The sequence below is a fragment of the Nicotiana sylvestris genome, chromosome 10 (genome assembly GCF_000393655.2).
Source record: "Nicotiana sylvestris chromosome 10, ASM39365v2, whole genome shotgun sequence".
NCBI lineage: Eukaryota > Viridiplantae > Streptophyta > Magnoliopsida > Solanales > Solanaceae > Nicotiana > Nicotiana sylvestris.
Window position 1 is genome coordinate 7,873,961 of NC_091066.1, and position 18,484 is coordinate 7,892,444.

Consider the following 18,484-nt stretch of genomic DNA (forward strand, 5'->3'; position numbering starts at 1 on the left):
CTGAGTTATTTGTATTCCTGCCCGTGCCTCTTCCTCTGCCATTTGTTCGTATCTGTCGCAACTTGTGCCTCTTGGCTAGTTGTAATTCTTTGACCATTTGATCAGTTTACGTGTTTCGACACGAATTCGACACGTCACCTTTATATTTAAATACAATTTTTCTCAATACAGATAGTCCCCCCACTTTCCATTTATTCATCAGTTGAATATTTGGGAAGTGGATTTCATTAAAAGAGAATTTTTGTCACCATTAATGCTATGACAAAATTAACGCTTCAATTGTTGCTTCCATTTAATGCTCCATATACGTGTCTTTTTTCCATTGGCTCTGCAGTTTTGCAGCCCCTTTTCAAGGCTTTTTACGGCTCCACTATTCACGAAGTGCCAGTTATCATTATTATGGTCCTTCCATCACTACACTTTTACCTTTGGCGGTGACGTATTAATATAAATATAACTTCTTTCCTTGTCTTTTACTACATAAAACTTATTGAACACTTAATTCCTCGCATTATTCTTCTTTGCCATGTCTTCACCAAATCCTAACCCTAGGAGAGTTCCCATTGTTGATACTTTCCCTAATGCCCCCATTAGACATAAAAGGGGAGGTAGACTTCGTAGCTTAGGGTCTACTCGAGGTGGCGGTTCGTCTATACCTTCTCCTAGTTCTTGTCCTTCTTCCAGAACCAGAGGTTCCCTTCCTCACAGATCTTCTTCTAGGGATAAAGAACCTTCTGAACCATTACGTGAACCTTTAGTAGAGGAGATAGTCCCTACAGAATTATCTTTTTACCATGATAAGGAATCTCTTAGAAACGAGGTTTCCGCCTTAGATCGTGCTTACGCTTACCCCACTCAAATTACAGAAATTTTGACTCCTGTAGTTCGCAAAGACTGTCATTGGAGTAATGATTTTCCCTATTATTATCTCTAATCCAAATCAGAGAATCACTTCTTACTTGACTGGGTTCTCTTTTGTTTATACATACCCTTTCACTTTAGGATTCAAACCAGCTATTGACCCAATTATTCTTGAATTTTGCTGTTTTTTAATGTCTGTTTGGGTCAAATTGGCCCAATCATATGGAGGGATGTTGCCTGTTTGAGGCATTTAACCAATTTGGCTGACATTTCCTTTACTTTCTCTCACCTGATTCATCTTTATTCCCCTAAACTTTTTCGTAATGGTGTTTTTACCCTAGTAGCCAGGAGTAAGAGGGTTTTAGTGAGCCCTGAAGATGACAAAGACCGTGGTTGGTACGCCCGATTTATTGCTACCCCCACTGTTGGTTTAGTGGGTGAGAATAACATTCCCTCCTTGAGAAGTGGAATTTTGCACGTAAGTCTTTTATCCATCTCGTACCTTTTTCCTTCAAGTTTATCAACTTCTCTAATTTTTGCTTTTTTTTAGCAACCATGGGAGTGGTGGAAAATATTCCCAATTTTCGTGGTTGGGTAGATAAATTGCTGAAGGCCGCACTAATAGATGGTAGGTTTTGGAAAACACTTTCTAACCGTTACGGTTGGAAAGTAAAGACTCATGGTAAGAGTTTTTATTTCATCTTTCACACATGTATATATTTTTCTTTATGGTTCTAACTTCCATCCTTCTTTTTATCAGGATTTGCTATTCGAGGAGTTACTGCTGAAGTAGTTGCGGCCTCTCGTGTCTCTTCGGGAACCCGTATCTCTTTAGAAAGAGCCCGAGAAATAGTCTTGGGTTCTTCTTCTGCAAAAAGGAAAACTGATGAAGAAGAAGACTCTGAAGAAGAGGAAGATGAGGGTTCCCTAGTGACGAGGCCACGAGCTAGGAGACGCATCATCTCTGATGACGAAGCTGAAGTTTCCCCTCGTCTTTCTGTTCCTCTTACCGAACCTGTTGAAACCCCAATAATAATTCCTAACGATTACGTCACTCCCCATGATACCCATGAATCTATTGATCAACTTTTCTTCAGTGGTTTTGGCAGTGGAAGTTTAGGGCCTGTTTTAGATGAAATACTCTTATCTTCTTTCTCAACTCCCGTACCTGTGATTCTTTCCTTACCAGCCCTAGCTGTTTCTGTTCCTTCTTCTACTGTTTTCACTTCCTCTACTGCTCCTCCCTAGACAACTCCCCCTCCTATCGTTCACCATACGGAAGTGGGCTCTTCAAGTAGAAGTGCTGCTATGAGGAGGGTAACCATTGAAGTTCTTGCTGATAGTAGCCTTTTGAGTAAGTCAGGTCAGGCAGATGTATGGCTGGAACCTTTAATCGGTCCAATTGAAAAATCAAAGCTGGAGAGCCATAGTTCCCTGACTCTAATGAATGATATCATGCATGCCACTTTGAAGGTACTTTCCTTCTCTTCCTTTTTTACCTTATAATTTTTTTTTATCTTTGGGATTCTTATATTCTTATTTCCCTTCCCCTTTTTTTAGGCCAATCTTATCGGTACAAAAATGATGAACAAAATCCCTCTCTTGGAGAAGGTAGCACATGATTCTCAGTTGGAGGCGATCAATTGGAAGGAACAATTTGAGAGTGCACAAATTGATATGGAAGATTTACAAGAAGGCAAGAGTACCCTAGAGCAACAGGTGCGTGCTTTAACTTCAGAGTTAGCGATTGCAAAAGCTTCTTCAAGCCAAGCAGAAAAATACAAAGAACGTCTCGAATCTTACTTCTCAGAGCAACTATCTAAGGCCAGTGAAGAAAACAGAGAGTTGAAGGCTTTTTTGAGTCAAAACGAAGTTTACGCTTGGGAGCTCGTGCAAAACTTAACTCAAGCACAAGAAGACCTTCGAGTCTTGGCTGATAAGGTTCGTGCTTTAGAGAGCTCCCATGCCTCTCTTCAAGCTTCTTACAACTCCGCCTTGGCTGAAAACAAAGAGCTAAAGAATGAGATTGTTGATTGGGAAAAGGATTATGAGACCCTTGAAGAAAAATCTGTTGTTGAGGTAAGTTGGGCATTTTTGAATTCACGCCGAGATACCCTAATTGAAGCTGGCCAAGAAAACTTCAACCTGGAGTCAGAGTTAGCTAAGATCAATGAAACCATTGAAAAAGCTCAGCAAACTCTAGACTTCCCTTCTCCCGTGGTTGAAGCTCCCGTGAATGTTGAAGTTGATACGGGTATCCCAACTCTTTCAAGCCCAATCGACCCTGTTGTTACAAGCCAAGTTGAAACCGTATCTGTTGATGCACCTGCCCAAATTGAGCCCGCTGCTATTGATGTTCCTGCTTCAGTTCCACAAGCTTCTCAGTAACCAGTTTTAATCATTTGAATGATTTTGTTCTTGTTTTTATTTTGAAAAATTGTAACCAAACCCTTAGCTTCATTTGAGGGTTGATTTTGGAAATGCAAGTCCCCAAGTATTTTATGGGGCAATCTGTATAAACAATTTCATAGTTCTATGACTAAGTTCGAGCTTAGTTTTAGATTTTTAAAGAAGTTTTTCATGTTATTATCTTAAACTTCTGTTTGCTTTATTCTTGCCTTTATTTTTAAGGACTTACAGAATAATTTGTATTTTTGTTTTTCGAAAATGCTTCTGTTAACCTCATGACTAATTAATTTAAACATGAGTTTTATAAAAGAGGACCCTTTTATACTTTGACACTTAATGAAAAAGATGTCTCAACTTCATAATGGTACTGTCATACGATAAAAGAAATAGGAACACACATGTTTCTTTGAAATAACTTCGACTAGTTTTGAATAGTATTTTACATGTATTTGAATTACATCTATAACTTTCTCGTAACTGTTTTTCTTGTAACAGATTTTTTCAAAAGAAGAATAATAGACACGAGGTTTTTTCTTATAACCCGTTTTAGTACATAGCCTTTACCCTAACTATAGTGAGGTTTTTCTTTGACCTTAGCTCGTGGCTTCATCTCGTGACCTTGTGACTTTTACTCTGCGCTTGACTCTTTTAGGCTTGATTTTTCTTAATCTTTGCCTTCTTTATACACATATCTATATATATTATGTAGTCCCCCAAGTGTTTGAGTGTTGGAGTATGAAGCCTCGAGCACTTGATAGATTCTCTCATTTGGTCCTTTTCCTGAAAAGGAAAAACATACGGGACTCGTAGATGTGATTTTAGATAAAGACTGCTTAACCCGTATGAATTTCTATCAGAATAATTGTAACCCTAGGCCAGGAATTTTAAGTTATTCCATGTGCCTTACAGGTCGTGACTCATCATTTAGTACGGGTTAGCTTTTTGCCTATTATCTAAAATCGTTAGTAAAATTTTAACAATTCAAAAATTAAATTTGAAATAGTGATACCTGACCGTGGGTATTTCTTAGAAATAGTATCTCTTCAAATGAACAACATTCCAATGTGAAGGTAGTATGTTGCCATCCATTGTCTCTAGCTCATATGCTCCCTTGCCTGCAATATCACGAACTCTATAGGGTCCTTCCCATGTTGGACTTAATTTACCCGCGTTAGCTGCTTTTGTGGATTGAAAAACCTTTTTAAGCACGAAGTCCCCCACTTTGAAGAATCTGATGTGCGTTTTTCGGTTGCAATATCGTTCTATGACTTGCTTTTGTGCTGCCATTCTTATTAATGCAGCTTCTCTTCTCCCCTCGAGTAAATCTAGATTGACCCGCATCTCCTCGTCATTAGATTCTTTTATCGCCTGTGTGAACCGCGTACTTGGTTCCCCTATCTCAACTGGAATTAAAGTCTCAGCTCCATAAATCAATGAAAATGGTGTTTCTCCTGTACTTGTTTTTGCAGTTGTGCGATATGCCCATAAAACTCCAGGTAACACTTCAGTCCAGTTACCTTTTGATTCCTCTAATTGTTTCTTTAAATTATTGATAATAACCTTGTTCATTGATTCTGCTTGCCCATTACCTCCGGATGATAAGGTGTTGACGTAATCCTTTTAATTTGCCAACTTTGAAAGAATTCCGTGATTTGAGCTCCGATAAATTGAGGGCCATTATAACACACAATCTCCTTTGGTACACCGAATCGGCATATGATATTCCGCCAAAGAAAATATTTGACTTCCTTTTCTCGCACTTGTTTAAATGCTCCTGCCTCCACCCATTTAGTAAAATAATCAGTGAGTACGAGCAGAAACTTTACCTGTCCTTTTGCTTGTGGTAATGGACCCACAATATCCATTCCCCATTTCATAAATGCCTATGGGGCAATGACCGGGTGTAATAATTCCGTAGGTCTATGCATATTGTTACTGTACCTTTGACATTTATCACATTTGGCCACGAAACTTTCTGTTTCTTTTTCTATTTTAGGCCAGTAATAACCTGCCCTAATTAAGGTTCTTACCAATGACCTTTCTCCTGCGTGATTCCCGCAATGTCCCTCGTGTATTTCTTTCATTACATACTCCATTTGCGAAGGTCCGAGGCATCTTGCTAAGGGACCACCGAACATTTTACGATATAAATTGTCTTGCTTTAAGTAGTACCGAGCAGCCTTCTTTCAAAGCGCATGAGCTTTCTTCTTATCATCAGGGATGGTACCATACTGCAAAAAGCAACAATCTCGTTCCTCCAATCCCAAGTTAAATTATTAAAATTTACCTCATTCTTATCAGGATCGAGAACTGAATGAAACAAATGTATAACTGAGGCGTTTGCATCGCTTGCCACATCAGCTGCATATGCGAGATTAGCTAGGGTGTCCGCTTCAACATTTTCATCCCTTGGTATTTGTATAACTTTTTAGGTTTGAAATTGCTTTATCAATTCCCGTACCTTTTCTAAGTATTGTTGCATCCTTGCTTCCCTAGCTGTATAAGTCCCCAGCATTTGATTAACCTCGAGTTGCGAATCACTCTTAATTATAATCTGATTTATGCCAAGCTCTCGTGCCAATTCTAAACCTGCAATCATAGCCTCATACTCCGCTTCATTGTTAGTTATGGAGTGACATTTAATAGCTTGTCGAATGGTCTCACCCGTAGGTGGAACCAAGACAATCCCTAAACCTGCACCTTTTACATTAGATGAGCCATCAGTGAATAAAGTCCAAATTCTCGGGTTAGCCTCATTGAATACATGTAATTCTTTTTCTGCTTCTAATTACATCTCTTGGCTAAAATCGGCCACGAAATCAGCTAACACTTGTGATTTTATAGCAGTTCTAGGTTGGTATGTGATTTCGTATTCACTTAGCTCTATTGCCCACTTAGCTAACCTACCTGATAGCTCATGCTTATGTAATATATTACATAAAGGGTAGGCAGTTACTACGACGATAGGATGACACTGAAAGTAAGGTCTTAACTTTCTAGATGCCATGATTAATGCAAGTGCAAGTTTTTCTAACTAAGAATATCGCGTCTCTGCATCTAACAAAGATTTACTAACATAGTAGATAGGGGATTGTTTACCTTGTTCTTCTCGGACCAAAACAGCGCTTACCGCAACTTCCGAAACATCAAGGTAAATGATTAGTCTTTCCCCAGCCTTTGGTTTTGCCAGCAAAGGTGGATTTGATAAGTACGTTTTCAAATTCCTGAGTGCCTGTTGACATTCCTCATTCAATTCGAAATGATCATGCTTCTTAAGGGCTGAGAAGAATTTAAAACACTTCTCTAATGATTTAGAAATAAATCTTCCCAAGGCTGCAATTCTCCCTGTTAATCTTTGAACTTCTTTCTTGTTTGAAAGTATATCAAGAATTTCCTCAATGGCCTTGATCTTTGCAGAATTTACTTCAATACCACGATTAGAAACAAGAAAACCCAAAAACTTGCCTGATGCAACGCCAAACGCACATTTTTCGGGATTTAACTTCATATTAAATTTGCGCAAAATTGAAAATGTGTCAGATAAGTGTGATATGTGATCTTTTGAATACTGAGTTTTAACAAGCATATCATCTATATATACCTCCATAGTCTTTCCTAAATGCTCTTGAAACATTTTGGTAACTAACCTCTGATACGTTGCACCTGCATTCTTTAGACCAAAGGGCATTACTTTATAACAGTAAGTCCCCCTATTTGTTATGAATGAAGTTTTTTCTTCATCTCCCGGATCCATTTTAATCTGATTATAACCTGAATATGCATCTAAAAACTTAATAGTTTGTGACATGCAGTTGCATCAATCAATTGATTTATGTGTGGTAGTGAAAAAGAATCTTTAGGGAAGGCTTTATTAAGATCTGTGTAATCTACACAAACCCGCCACTTACCGTTCTTCTTTGGAACTACAACAGTGTTAGCTAACCAGTTAGGATATTTCACCTCACGAATGGAACCATTTTTTTAGCAATTTTTGGACTTCTTCCTGAATCACCTGATTCTTGAAAGTTCCTTGCTTTATTTTCTTTTGCTTGACAGGAGGATATGATAGATCTTCATTTAATTTATGGGTCATCACCTCCGGGGGTATTCCTGTCATGTCAGAATGGGACCAAGCAAAGCAATCTACGTTAGTTTTCAAAAATTCAATTAACTTACCTTTCATACCTTGGCTAAGATTGGCTCCAACATAGACTTTTTTATCAGGCCATTGAGCAAATAACACGACAGGCTCTAATTCTTCTATTGTTGTTTTGATATTTTCACTCTCTTCTGGTTCTTTAATGGTATCAAGCCTTGAATCTACATCTGTTTGCTCTTGTTCAGTTGAGGTTTGTGTTGTGGTGACCTCAACTGCCTTCTGTGATTGCTATTTACCTTTATTTATCGTGCTTGTATCTGCAACAGAGTTGATAGCCCTGGCCGTATGTTAATCTCCACGAATTTGACAGATTCCCCATGGCAATGGAAATTTAATAACTTGATGCAAGGTTGAAGGAACAACATCCATTTCGTGGATCCATGGTCTCCCAAGAATCATGTTGTAAGTCATCTCCATATCTACCACCTGGAACTTTGTATCTTTAACGACTCCTTTAGCGAATGTGGTGAGTGTTACCTCTCCTTTCATGAGGACAATAGAATTATCAAATCCAGATAGAGTATGCGCCTTTGGTATCACTTTATCTTCAGCTTGCATCTCACGTAATACTCTTAGTAAAATAATGTTCACGGAACTACCTGGATCGATCAAAACTCGTTTCACATTAGTATCATATATAATTAAAGATATTACCAATGCGTCGTTATGAGGGGTTAATACGCCATCTGCATCTGCATCATTGAATGTAATGTTGTCTTCCTCTAAAACATGCCGCACCCGTTTCCCTTGGGTAATTGTTACTTTAGAAATTTTGTTAGTTGTAGTATGATATACCCTTGACGTCTTCTCCCCCACTTATAACGTTGACAATTCTTTTGGGAGAAGGTGATTTTGGAGGCTCCTACCTGTTCTTCATGTAAGCTTGCTTGCCTTTCTCACTGAACAACTCAGTAAGGTACCCTTGTTTTAATAAATGATCAGCTTCACTTTGTAAAAATTTGCAATCTGCTGTTTTATGTCCATGGTCATTATGAAACTCACACCAATGGTCAGGGTTGCGCCTGTTTGGGTTCGATCTCATTTCCTTTGGCCATCGAACCTTATCTCCCATGCTTCTCAAAATGGCTACGAGCTTGGAGGTGCTGACGTTGAAGTTGTAACCACCGAATTTCGCTTTTAAATTTTTATCATCATCTCGTGACTCATAGTTATTTCGCTCGTTCCTGAATCTTGATGAAGAACCTGATTCTCTGTTTCTTGATCTGTGATCGTACCTTTGATTATCCTGCTTTGACGGTGAATCTTTTCCCGCAGGTCCCATGTAAGGCTCGTACCTGTTTTTACCGGATCTTCTTTCGGTCTCCGCACGTTTCGAACTTTCCTTTTCTTCTTTTTGAAATTGTGGAACAATATCTTCCTCAATCCTCAGCTTCGTGATGTACCTGTTATAAACATCATTCCACGTTGTGGCTGGGACTTCTCGAAGGCTTTCCTTGAGCCTCCTCGTAGCTTCCGAGCTTTTTTCATTCAAATTACTTGTGAAAGCTATAGCTGCCCAGTTATCAGGTACACGTGGCAATGTCATTCTTTCTTGTTGAAATCTGTCCACGAATTCTCTAAGTAGTTCTGAATCCTCTTTCTTGATTTTGAAATATCCTCCATTCTTTTCTCTAATTTTTGAGCTCCCGAGTGTGCTTTGATGAAAGAATCTGCAAGCTCAGCAAAAGAGTCTATAGAATTTTCGGGTAAAAGAGAATACCATGTTAGCGCTCCTTTGGTGAGCGTTTCACCAATTTTTTTGACTAATACTGATTCAATCTCCTGCTTAGTCAAATCGTTGCCTTTTACACCTGTCATGAATGCAGTCACGTGATCTCGTGGGTCTGTTGTTCCATCATATTTTGGAATATCAGACATTTTGACCTTTTTTGGAATTGGGAGTGGAGCAGCACTAGGCTTCCAGGGTTGTTGTGAATATCTATCTATATCTACCCCTTTGATTATGGGCGGCACCCCGGGTATCTGCTCTATGCGCTCACTTTGCTCCTTGAGCTGTTTCTGCAAGGTTAATACTAAGTTTTGTAAATTTGAATTAACTAAATTACCCGGTTCTCTATCCTACGATTCACTTGGGGGTTCCACCACTGCCTGAATTAACAAGCCTGGAACGAGGGTTCTCCGGGGTGTTGTTATTTGGAGTAGGTGTGGGGGATGCAGCAGGTAACCAGCTAACCAAGGCCTGAGCGACTTTATTGACCTGTGCGGTAATAAGTTTTTGCAAAGCCTCATCCATAGCTTCAACATTTTCGAATTGAGCCCGTCCATTAGTATGAGATCCCTCAGGAGTGCCTTCACGAGATCGTCGAGGAGAGCCTTGTGGAGAAATAATCAGTGCATTATTATCCTGAGGGTCTCTCTAATGTTGTTGGTTTATTTGGTTTTCTTGGTTTCCTTGAATGTTGTCATTGTTGTTCGACATAGTTGATGCAATAAGGAAAGTTAAGCAAAAAGAAAATAGATTATCAGATTCCCGGTAACAGAACCAATTTGTTTAACCAAAAAATAAAATTTTAGTCAAAGCTAGAATTTAGAAGAACACGAGTTACTAATAATCAAAAGAATGTATAAAAGGAAGTGATTTAGATAGCAAGAGAGTAATCAAGAGAAAAACAAGTAAACCAAAGTTTTATATCAATAGTATTTCATGTCCCCACAATTGATCAGATGTCTCCCTTTTATAGATATCTTGGAGATATACGTTTTGCCCAAATCATAATGAGGCTATTATGAGTAATTAAAGACATTTAATGCTACGTTACTTAATTATTATATTCAATACAAATTCTCTAACATATTTCACATTTAATGCCTATTAAATGCCATATCTGCACTATTTTCTATTGTCAGAGTCATTCCTTTTGATTCTCGGACATAAATGACTTAGATAGGTACAGGTGCTGGGTTATTTGTATTCCTGCCTGTGCCTCTTCCTCTGCCATTTGCTCGTATTTGTCGCAACTCGTGCCTCTTGACTAGTTGTAATTCTTTGACCATTTGACCAGTCTACGTGTTTCGACACGTATTCGACACGTTACCTTTATATTTAAATACAATTTTTCCCAATACATTAATCAAAACGTATTTTCTGTCATTTTCGACTAATAACACAAAAGATTAGGAGAAGTTTATGTTTTATAACTTGGTGTGCATACTACCAATAATAATTCAGAAGGTACAAATCCGTGTTCAGGTTTTCCACATTTTCTAAATTTACATATTTGCAGATCATTGGTGCGTATAAGAAACTTTCTTCAAAATATTATTGTAGCCATTTTTGGAGTGAATTTAAGTTATATATACTGACAGTGTAAATATTTTTTAAATCAGTATAATTTAATCAGTTAGAATATGAAACTTAAATTCTTTGTATAATGACAACGAAAATAGGTTGTCAGTAGGCTTGTTCATGAATCGGATTCGGATTTAGCACATTTCGGATTATAATTTCGGATTTTGTAAATTGCAATCCGAATCCGAACTAAATTAAACTCGGATCGAATCGGATTTTAATGTTTGAATCGGATAAATATTTCGAATTTCAGTTCGAATTGTACGCCTAATTAAGATACTAAAATAAATAATTTTAATATGCTATCTCCTACCATTTTCAGTAGCAAAACTCATTCATTTCCATATCCTTTACTTGTAATACTGAAAGGAAAGAAATGGCAAAAACAGTGATAGAAACAACAAAGAAATCTTAGAATTTTTAAAAGAGCACCCCTCACTTTTATATGTAAAATATAAATTTCGGGTTTCGGATTAGTTTTTATGTAAATTGAGCCAAACTGTATAAAAGGGCAGCCCGATGCACTAAGCTCTTGCTATGCGCGGGTCCGGGAAGGGCCGAACCACAAGGGTCTATCGTACGCAGCCTTACCCTGCATTTCTGCAGGACGCTGTTTCCACGGCTCGAACGCGTGACCTTTTGGTCACATGACAACAATTTTATCAGTATCTGATCCGATATTCAAATAATTAAATTAAATATCCGAAATCCACTCCAAAGAGCTAAAATCCAAAGTATTACAAGCGGACGTAAGTTCATTTTCTTCAGTTGACTTTGCTTCTATACTGTCCCATCACTTTTAAAGAAATTTTTAATGTTGTAATAATGCTGTATAATATTGAAACCAAAACAGTAAGAGAGAGATAATATTGAAAATTAGCACATGTATCTGTTGGAAACATGTATATACACATACATAGTGAACAACAAAGAAACAACGAATAGAACAAAAAAGATAATCTTTTTATTAATTTGGTGCCATAGCACAAAAAGGTACAATGAAATAACTCATAATAGCTAATAGGAAAAATGGATTAAAAAAAGAGGACATTTTCTATACAACAATAACTTACGACCCAAAAGATCAATTTTTCCGTAAGCAAAATTGAAGAACTCATTTGATATATTACTTAGTGCTATGTACCGTTGATATTCGAATCTACCAAAACTTAGCAATGAATTGGTGGAGGTGACTTATATATAATACTACTATATAAGTGCAGGTTTTGGTGAAGGCGGATGTGGAGACTTGTAATAACGAGTTTGGTAATAAGGTGGTGATGGAATTTGTAACGTATATCGCGCTTGGAGGAGAAGATGACTTATAATACTAAATAGGTGCAGGTGCTGGTGGAGACTAATAATTAGAAGGAGATGATCGAGACTTAATTACTTGGTGGTGTCCGAGTTTTGTACTAAGGTGGCGATGGAATTTGTAAACATATGTTGGTGATGAAGGCGGAGGTGACTTGTAAACATAAGTCGGTGATTCATTTGGAGGAGATTTGAAGTGGTATCGCGCGCAAGTATAGGCTTGGGCTTTTTGCATACCCTAAAAGATGTCTTAGAAGCATAAGCAAATGGTTTTGCATAGAGTACAACTTCATAATTAGTCTTTGATTTCACTTTGAGATTAGCACCCTTAATTCCCAAATGAAAATTTGTTGGAATGTTACATTTTGAATCTTTTGGTGCCTTTTGAAGTTTAATTTTGCAAGCCTTTGCTCCATATTTGTGATAATCAAATCCTTTGAGAGTAATACTAAATTTGCCATTGATCTTAGTGTTACCATAACTCACAATTTTCTTGTCACCAACATTGCAAGTCACTTGAACAACAGCACCTAATCCATGTGAACAAGAAATAATACTTTAATCAACATTAAAATAATTGAATGGTTAACAAATATTATATACATGTATTTTCCTGATTTATTTTCCTATTCAACATACTATAGAACTAGTTGCACGTAACTAGGGGCGGATCTAGTGCAATAGATATGGGTTTACGTAAATTCAGTAACTTTTGCCTAGATTCTATTTTTGTATTAAAAATTTATTAATTTTATATGAATATTTAGCTTGGAACCCAGTTCCTTGGTCCAATTATTATTGTATATTAGTTTGAGATCGTGTAAGAACCCATAAGCTTAAAATCCTAGATCCTCTAACGTAACCAAGGGCGGATTTAAGGGGGCAGAAGGGGGTTCACCCCCTTCCCCAAAAAATTATTCTGTACATATAAGGAAAAATATTTTTATTTTTTAATAATAAGAGTAGAACAGGGATTTTTTTTGTCTTTATCTTGATTTTTGCTAAAATGAATAAGTAAAGTATAGTGTACAAGTAAAAGTAAACGGACGGAGTACTAGTTTATCATTTTCTTTCTTAATCATTTCTTCTTCACTTTATATAGAAGAACTTTATACAAAAGCTTTGCCAATGTTCATACAAAATGACAAATGTTACTCCAAAACACAGAAAATGATGGATCCTAAGATCCAAATATCAAGAAGACACATCTAACAAATAATACTCCAAGAATTAACGTCAAAAATAGACGATGAATTACATATCCCATCAAAAAGAAAATTTAGTTAAGTGAATAAATGATGAAATATAAACAGAAAATAGAAGAAATAGAGGGTGTGGAATCAGGATTATTGTACCTCTGAGATGTTTCTTGCCATGAGACATTTTTGGGTATTTCCAATTGTAGCATCTTATACAGTAGACTTTTCCAACAACCTTAACCACCAAGTGATGACGTGGACCATAGGGTGCTGGAGGTGAAGAAGGCGGCGGGGGAGGCAGAGGCAGAGGCCGAGGCCGAGGCAGAGATGCATACACATATGGTAGAGGTAGAGATAGCGATGGAAGAGGTGGTGATTTATAGGCATATGATAGTGGAAGTGAAGGCGATGACAGAGAAGAATATACATAAGGATCCGCTGAAGTAACATTAGCAACAACTAATGTAGCCAATATTGCCACGAAAATGCGTGGCAAATGACGACCCTTGGCGGGGCTGTCTTTGCCTCGAAATCTCATCTTCGTCCAAAAATTTCACTGCCAGCCCTGTAATATGGCTAAACAAATCTTATAGAACAAAGGTCATGACTTTGGGATTCAGTTGTCAAATTATTTATAGATGCAATCCTGAGAAGTAATATGAGTTGTCAATTAGATAGGGACAAATTTTATTAGTCTGACTGATGCTCAAGACTTAAAAAAAAAAAAAAAAACAGAATTTAACAGTTTCAAATATTTTTTGATCCATTTGAGTTGTCCATTGCACTTCTTTAACAAGTAGTATTTACCATCTAGCCAGACAATGAGAACACAACATGTGAATTTGTACAGAAACACATGTCATCTATTTGTTTTAGGGAAAGACAGTGCTAATTTTTAAATACTTCCTCTCTCTTCCCATTTTGATTTCTTTGTGTTGCATTTTGGAAGCCTAAACAGAAATGGCGGAGCCAGAATTTTCATTAAGGGATGTCAAAATATAAAAAAATAAATACACAAAAAAATTTAAGGAAGTCAACGTATAGTAAATATACACAAAAATATCTAGCAATACAATATAATTTTCTGGCGAAGGAGTTCCTGGGTTGAATGTGGCTCCACCACTGCTAAACATCATAGTCGAAACTAGAAATTGGAGCTTATAAGTTCAAAATTTTAGTACTTTTAAGTTGTCGAGTTAATAATTTATACATAATTAATGTATTTCTTAAAGCAAATACAAAATTTATTTTAAAGCTACTAAATTCAGCCCAACTCGTACCGATATTCTAGCTCCGCCCTTACTAAACAGGATAGTGGGCTCACTGTTAAATTTGTAACAAGATACTTAAATTTGTAACAAATCTCTGTGACTTCACTGCATTATCAGCGTTAGGTCCTAAATAGCCGTAGGAATGACTGTTCAAATACTACACATTTTACTTTTGCATATGAACTTGGTCTATAATTGTAGATTACATTTAACTTTTCAAATTACTTATCTATCTTCTGAGATTAACTAAGAAAATAAATGCATTGAGTTCAGAAATTAAAAATTATACTTCTATATGAATCTGCTCTATAACTTTTCAAATTTTTAACCTTTTGAGGGTATATATATATATGTGTGTGTGTGTTGAAAATAGTAATCCAAAAAGAAGACAAAAAGGTAAAGTTACCGAGTAGGAATCGATTGGAATGGAGCTCAACCCTCATAGTCGAAGCCAGATTGTAGATGGTGTATTGGAAAAATGATAAATAAGTAAATGGAGGAGTGGAAAAGCTGATATTTATAAATTTGTAATTATTATTATTATTATTGTTATAAGGTGAAAGAGTTAACTATTCAATTCACATTTTAAAGATTGATATTAATTGTATAGATAGTGGAAGATGAAAGTTAATCTAAATATAATAGATTACAATAAATGACATTAACTTTAGAAACATATTTGTCAATTTTTCAGATTCAAAACAATCCGTTCACATTTTACATTTAATATATGTACTATACAATTTATTATATATCGAAATGTAAATTTTCATTTTAGTAAATTTGATGGATATTTTCATATTTCAACTTTAGACTTAGTAGTCCTATTTAATTAATTAGATATTTAATTTACTGTTGGGGTAAAATGGTAATCCAACTTTGGGAGTAGGAGCTTCCCACTTTTAGTATAATATGATGATATGATATGATATGTTGATATGTTTTTAATATTTCATCATTAATTTATTTAACTATATATTTTCCTTTTTTGATACTTTATTCGTTACGTTGTTACCAGAATTCGTAAATGTGTCTATTTTATTTGGATCTTAGGATCCATAAAAAGTCCAAATTGGTTTCGTACTATCCAAAATTCTCAATATAATTTTACTTTCCCTTACATATTTGGTCGTCCATCATAGGATTGTCGTTAAAAATCGTCTCAAACTTGCCCATTAAAGGATATATATGTATATGTAGATAAATTTTGAATGATTGGATAGTGTAAAAATTTATGTATCTCGTCTGTGTATATAGTTAAACTCAATTACCAAAAAAAAGAAAAGCCATTTCCATTTTGTTTTATGCTTTTAGTGTCCCTTTAATGTACTCCTCGTTACACTTTGTGTTCAAATATACTCGTATCATTATACTATTGATTCAAATATACCTCTTTTCTATTAAGTTTGTCCAAAGTGGACATTCAATCCTATGTGGCACTGACATTTGATGAGATAGATGTCACGTGGCTTGCCACCTCAGCACCCCTAACCCACTTTACCCCTCTTTTAATTTTTTTCCACCACTAGAATTTCCTTCCCCTCCACCACTATTGCCACCATTACCGCTGCCATGATAAATATTGTATTTTAAGTTTAGTTTTTCATAAATGAATTAGGGGCAGTGAGATGACATGTCATGTGGCACCCACCTCATCAAATATCAGTACCACATAGGATTAAATATCCATCTTGAACAAACTTAACAGAAAAAAGGTATATTTGAACCAATAGTATTACATCACGGTATTTAAATCTAAAGTATAACGAATAATATATTTACATATTTTTTTATAATACAGAAGTGTATTTAGCCCTTTGCCGTTTTCTGATTAGTCAAACCATTTGGGAGGAAAGAACGAAAGAAAAAGATAAAGAAAGAGGTGAGTGACACTTCGACCCATGTAATTGAGTAAGAAAAACAACTTTAATTTTCTAAAGGCTAGTGCTTGGAGTCAATCTACTTCCATAATAGTCCCTTTATTCAAATACTTTTGATTTGTATTACTTGCAGGTAAAGTTGACATATGGGTTTAACGTAAACTAATTAGAGAAAATTTCACTTTATACCCATTAATTCTAAATTATTTACTTTAATATTATGCCCAAACTATTTATTATTCCTACCCATAAAGCCCAAACTATTTACCCGGTATTCTTGACAACAGGGCCTCTTTGTTATTATTGTTCTTGATTTCTTTTTTCTAGGAAAAAGAATTCAATCATGGCTGTATATTTCAAGTATAAAAGTGCTAAAGATTATGATTCAATTCCAACTCTTGATCAATTTATTTCTGTTGGCAATTTGAAATTAAAAATATTTGAATCCAAGCGTTTTGGTAGGGGTAAAGATTTTGACCTTCTTACTACCACTGCTCAAACTAACGAAGATTATGTGGATCAATTCTGCTCCACTAACGAAAATGGCTAATTTCAATTTTGCTCCACTTTTTCTTGATTGTTCTTTCCCTAGCTCTTGCTCTTGCCTTGGCCCTTGAATTTAAAATTTTTATTTTGAAGATTTCTTGTTTGATTCAAAGTGGGTGTTGTTAAATAGTGCTTATAGTATCTTCTGGAAGTTCATACTGAAATTTGATAGCATTTGGAGCTGATTTGAGATCGAAATTTTCAGTTGAAAATCGAAGAAGAACACAACTGCAGTATACTGCTACGGTATACAATATGTTGTAGGAGTATATAGCTATCCTGCAGTAGTATACTATTATAGTTTATAATATACAGCAATATATTGTAATAATAGAAGAAGAATACAGTTACCTAACAATATATTGCTACAGTATACAATATACTATAGGAGTATATAGTTATATTGCAACAATATACTATTATAGTATACTATAATAATATGCAATATACTGTAATAGTATGTTGTAATAATATACAAGATACTATAATAGTATACTTATTACACGTAAATTTACTTGCCTTTTCCCTTTTTATTTGCTTTAAGCTTTTACCCAGCGTGAGGGGCAAATTGAAAGTGCAAAAACAAAAAAATATTATAGTATGATATATAATGTAACGGTATACTCTTACAATTAGATCCTTTTAGAATTTTTTGAAATTTTTATTGACAACTGATATTATTTCAGTTTAATAATTGAATTAAATTTTTTTAACTCTTTGCGTAAAATTGTATACCTTATTGGTATAGCTATATACTATACTGGTATCATATGTTAGTTAATATTTTTTGGTTGTATTAGCTACATTTAATTACTACACAATTTGATTTTTCTTTAGTAATAGTATAAAAAAAAGAATAATAAAAAATAGTGAAAACAGTAAATGAAATTAGATTATCAATAGAAAAAGAATATAAAAAAAAAGAAGTTAAATGAAATTAGAAAAGGAAAAAAGAAAAAAAGAAGAAACCGAGAAAAAAGAAAAAAAGAAGAAAAGAAGCATAGAAATAAAAAAAGAATTGGATAATAAAGAGAAAATTCCCCACAAAAACTATTATGGGTAGGAAATGTAATTAGTTTATGGGTAGAAAAATAAATAGGTAGACAAGGGTAAATAATTTTGTTTTTGTAGATAACTGTGTCAAAACCCAACTAATTACTCATTAAATTTAAGTATTAATTAAGTCGACCCTCACTCAGCGACCCAACTCTTACTAGTTTTCAAATTATAAAGGGAAGAAAAATGACACTGTATAATCGTTCTCAAAATAATAACCGAAAAATATATACTTTTTTATATATATACATTTTGTATGTTACATACAAAAATTATACAAATTTTATACATTTTTTCGGCTACCGAGTATAAATAATTTCTGACGCAGGCTAAAAGTAATAATACTCCTAAAACAATCCTATCTAGTTATCGAATTTTAGATCATACTCATATACTTCGATGATACTTTGGTGATGTTTGCGCAAAATATGTATATGTTTAAAAGTTAAACTATACTTCCGCTCTAAATTGAGCTTTAT

At 35.3% G+C, this 18,484-nt stretch overlaps 2 protein-coding genes across 2 annotated transcripts; one reads left to right on the forward strand and one right to left on the reverse strand.

The window, feature by feature from the left end:
• The first annotated feature begins 2,169 nt into the window (after positions 1-2,169).
• LOC138878971 (uncharacterized) lies at positions 2,170-3,249 on the forward strand. The gene is made up of 3 exons (XM_070158540.1): positions 2,170-2,334; positions 2,422-2,889; positions 3,055-3,249. Exons 1-3 carry the CDS (start codon positions 2,170-2,172, stop codon positions 3,247-3,249), a joined length of 828 nt encoding a protein of 275 aa, XP_070014641.1.
• An 8,463-nt stretch (positions 3,250-11,712) lies between these two features.
• Positions 11,713-14,985, reverse strand: LOC104233240 (uncharacterized). Its single transcript, XM_009786602.2, has 3 exons — positions 14,930-14,985; positions 13,409-13,898; positions 11,713-12,583 (listed from the first exon to the last, which is right to left on the reverse strand). Exons 2-3 carry the CDS (start codon positions 13,788-13,790, stop codon positions 12,129-12,131), a joined length of 837 nt encoding a protein of 278 aa, XP_009784904.1. The 5' UTR covers positions 13,791-13,898; positions 14,930-14,985; the 3' UTR covers positions 11,713-12,128.
• Between the last annotated feature and the right edge of the window lie 3,499 nt (positions 14,986-18,484).

What these genes read in the sequence shown, in the direction of transcription:
- LOC138878971 (XM_070158540.1), top strand. Translation starts at nt 2,170, where the DNA reads ATGAGGAGGGTAACCATTGAAGTTCTTGCTGATAGTAGCCTTTTGAGT. An exon ending in TCATGCATGCCACTTTGAAG is followed by an intron (nt 2,335 to 2,421) that starts GTACTTTCCTTC and finishes CCCTTTTTTTAG; the next exon opens with GCCAATCTTATCGGTACAAA. An exon ending in AAGAGCTAAAGAATGAGATT is followed by an intron (nt 2,890 to 3,054) that starts GTTGATTGGGAA and finishes GAAAAAGCTCAG; the next exon opens with CAAACTCTAGACTTCCCTTC.
- LOC104233240 (XM_009786602.2), bottom strand. Translation starts at nt 13,790, where the DNA reads ATGAGATTTCGAGGCAAAGACAGCCCCGCCAAGGGTCGTCATTTGCCA. An exon ending in TGGCAAGAAACATCTCAGAG is followed by an intron (nt 12,584 to 13,408) that starts GTACAATAATCC and finishes CACATGGATTAG; the next exon opens with GTGCTGTTGTTCAAGTGACT.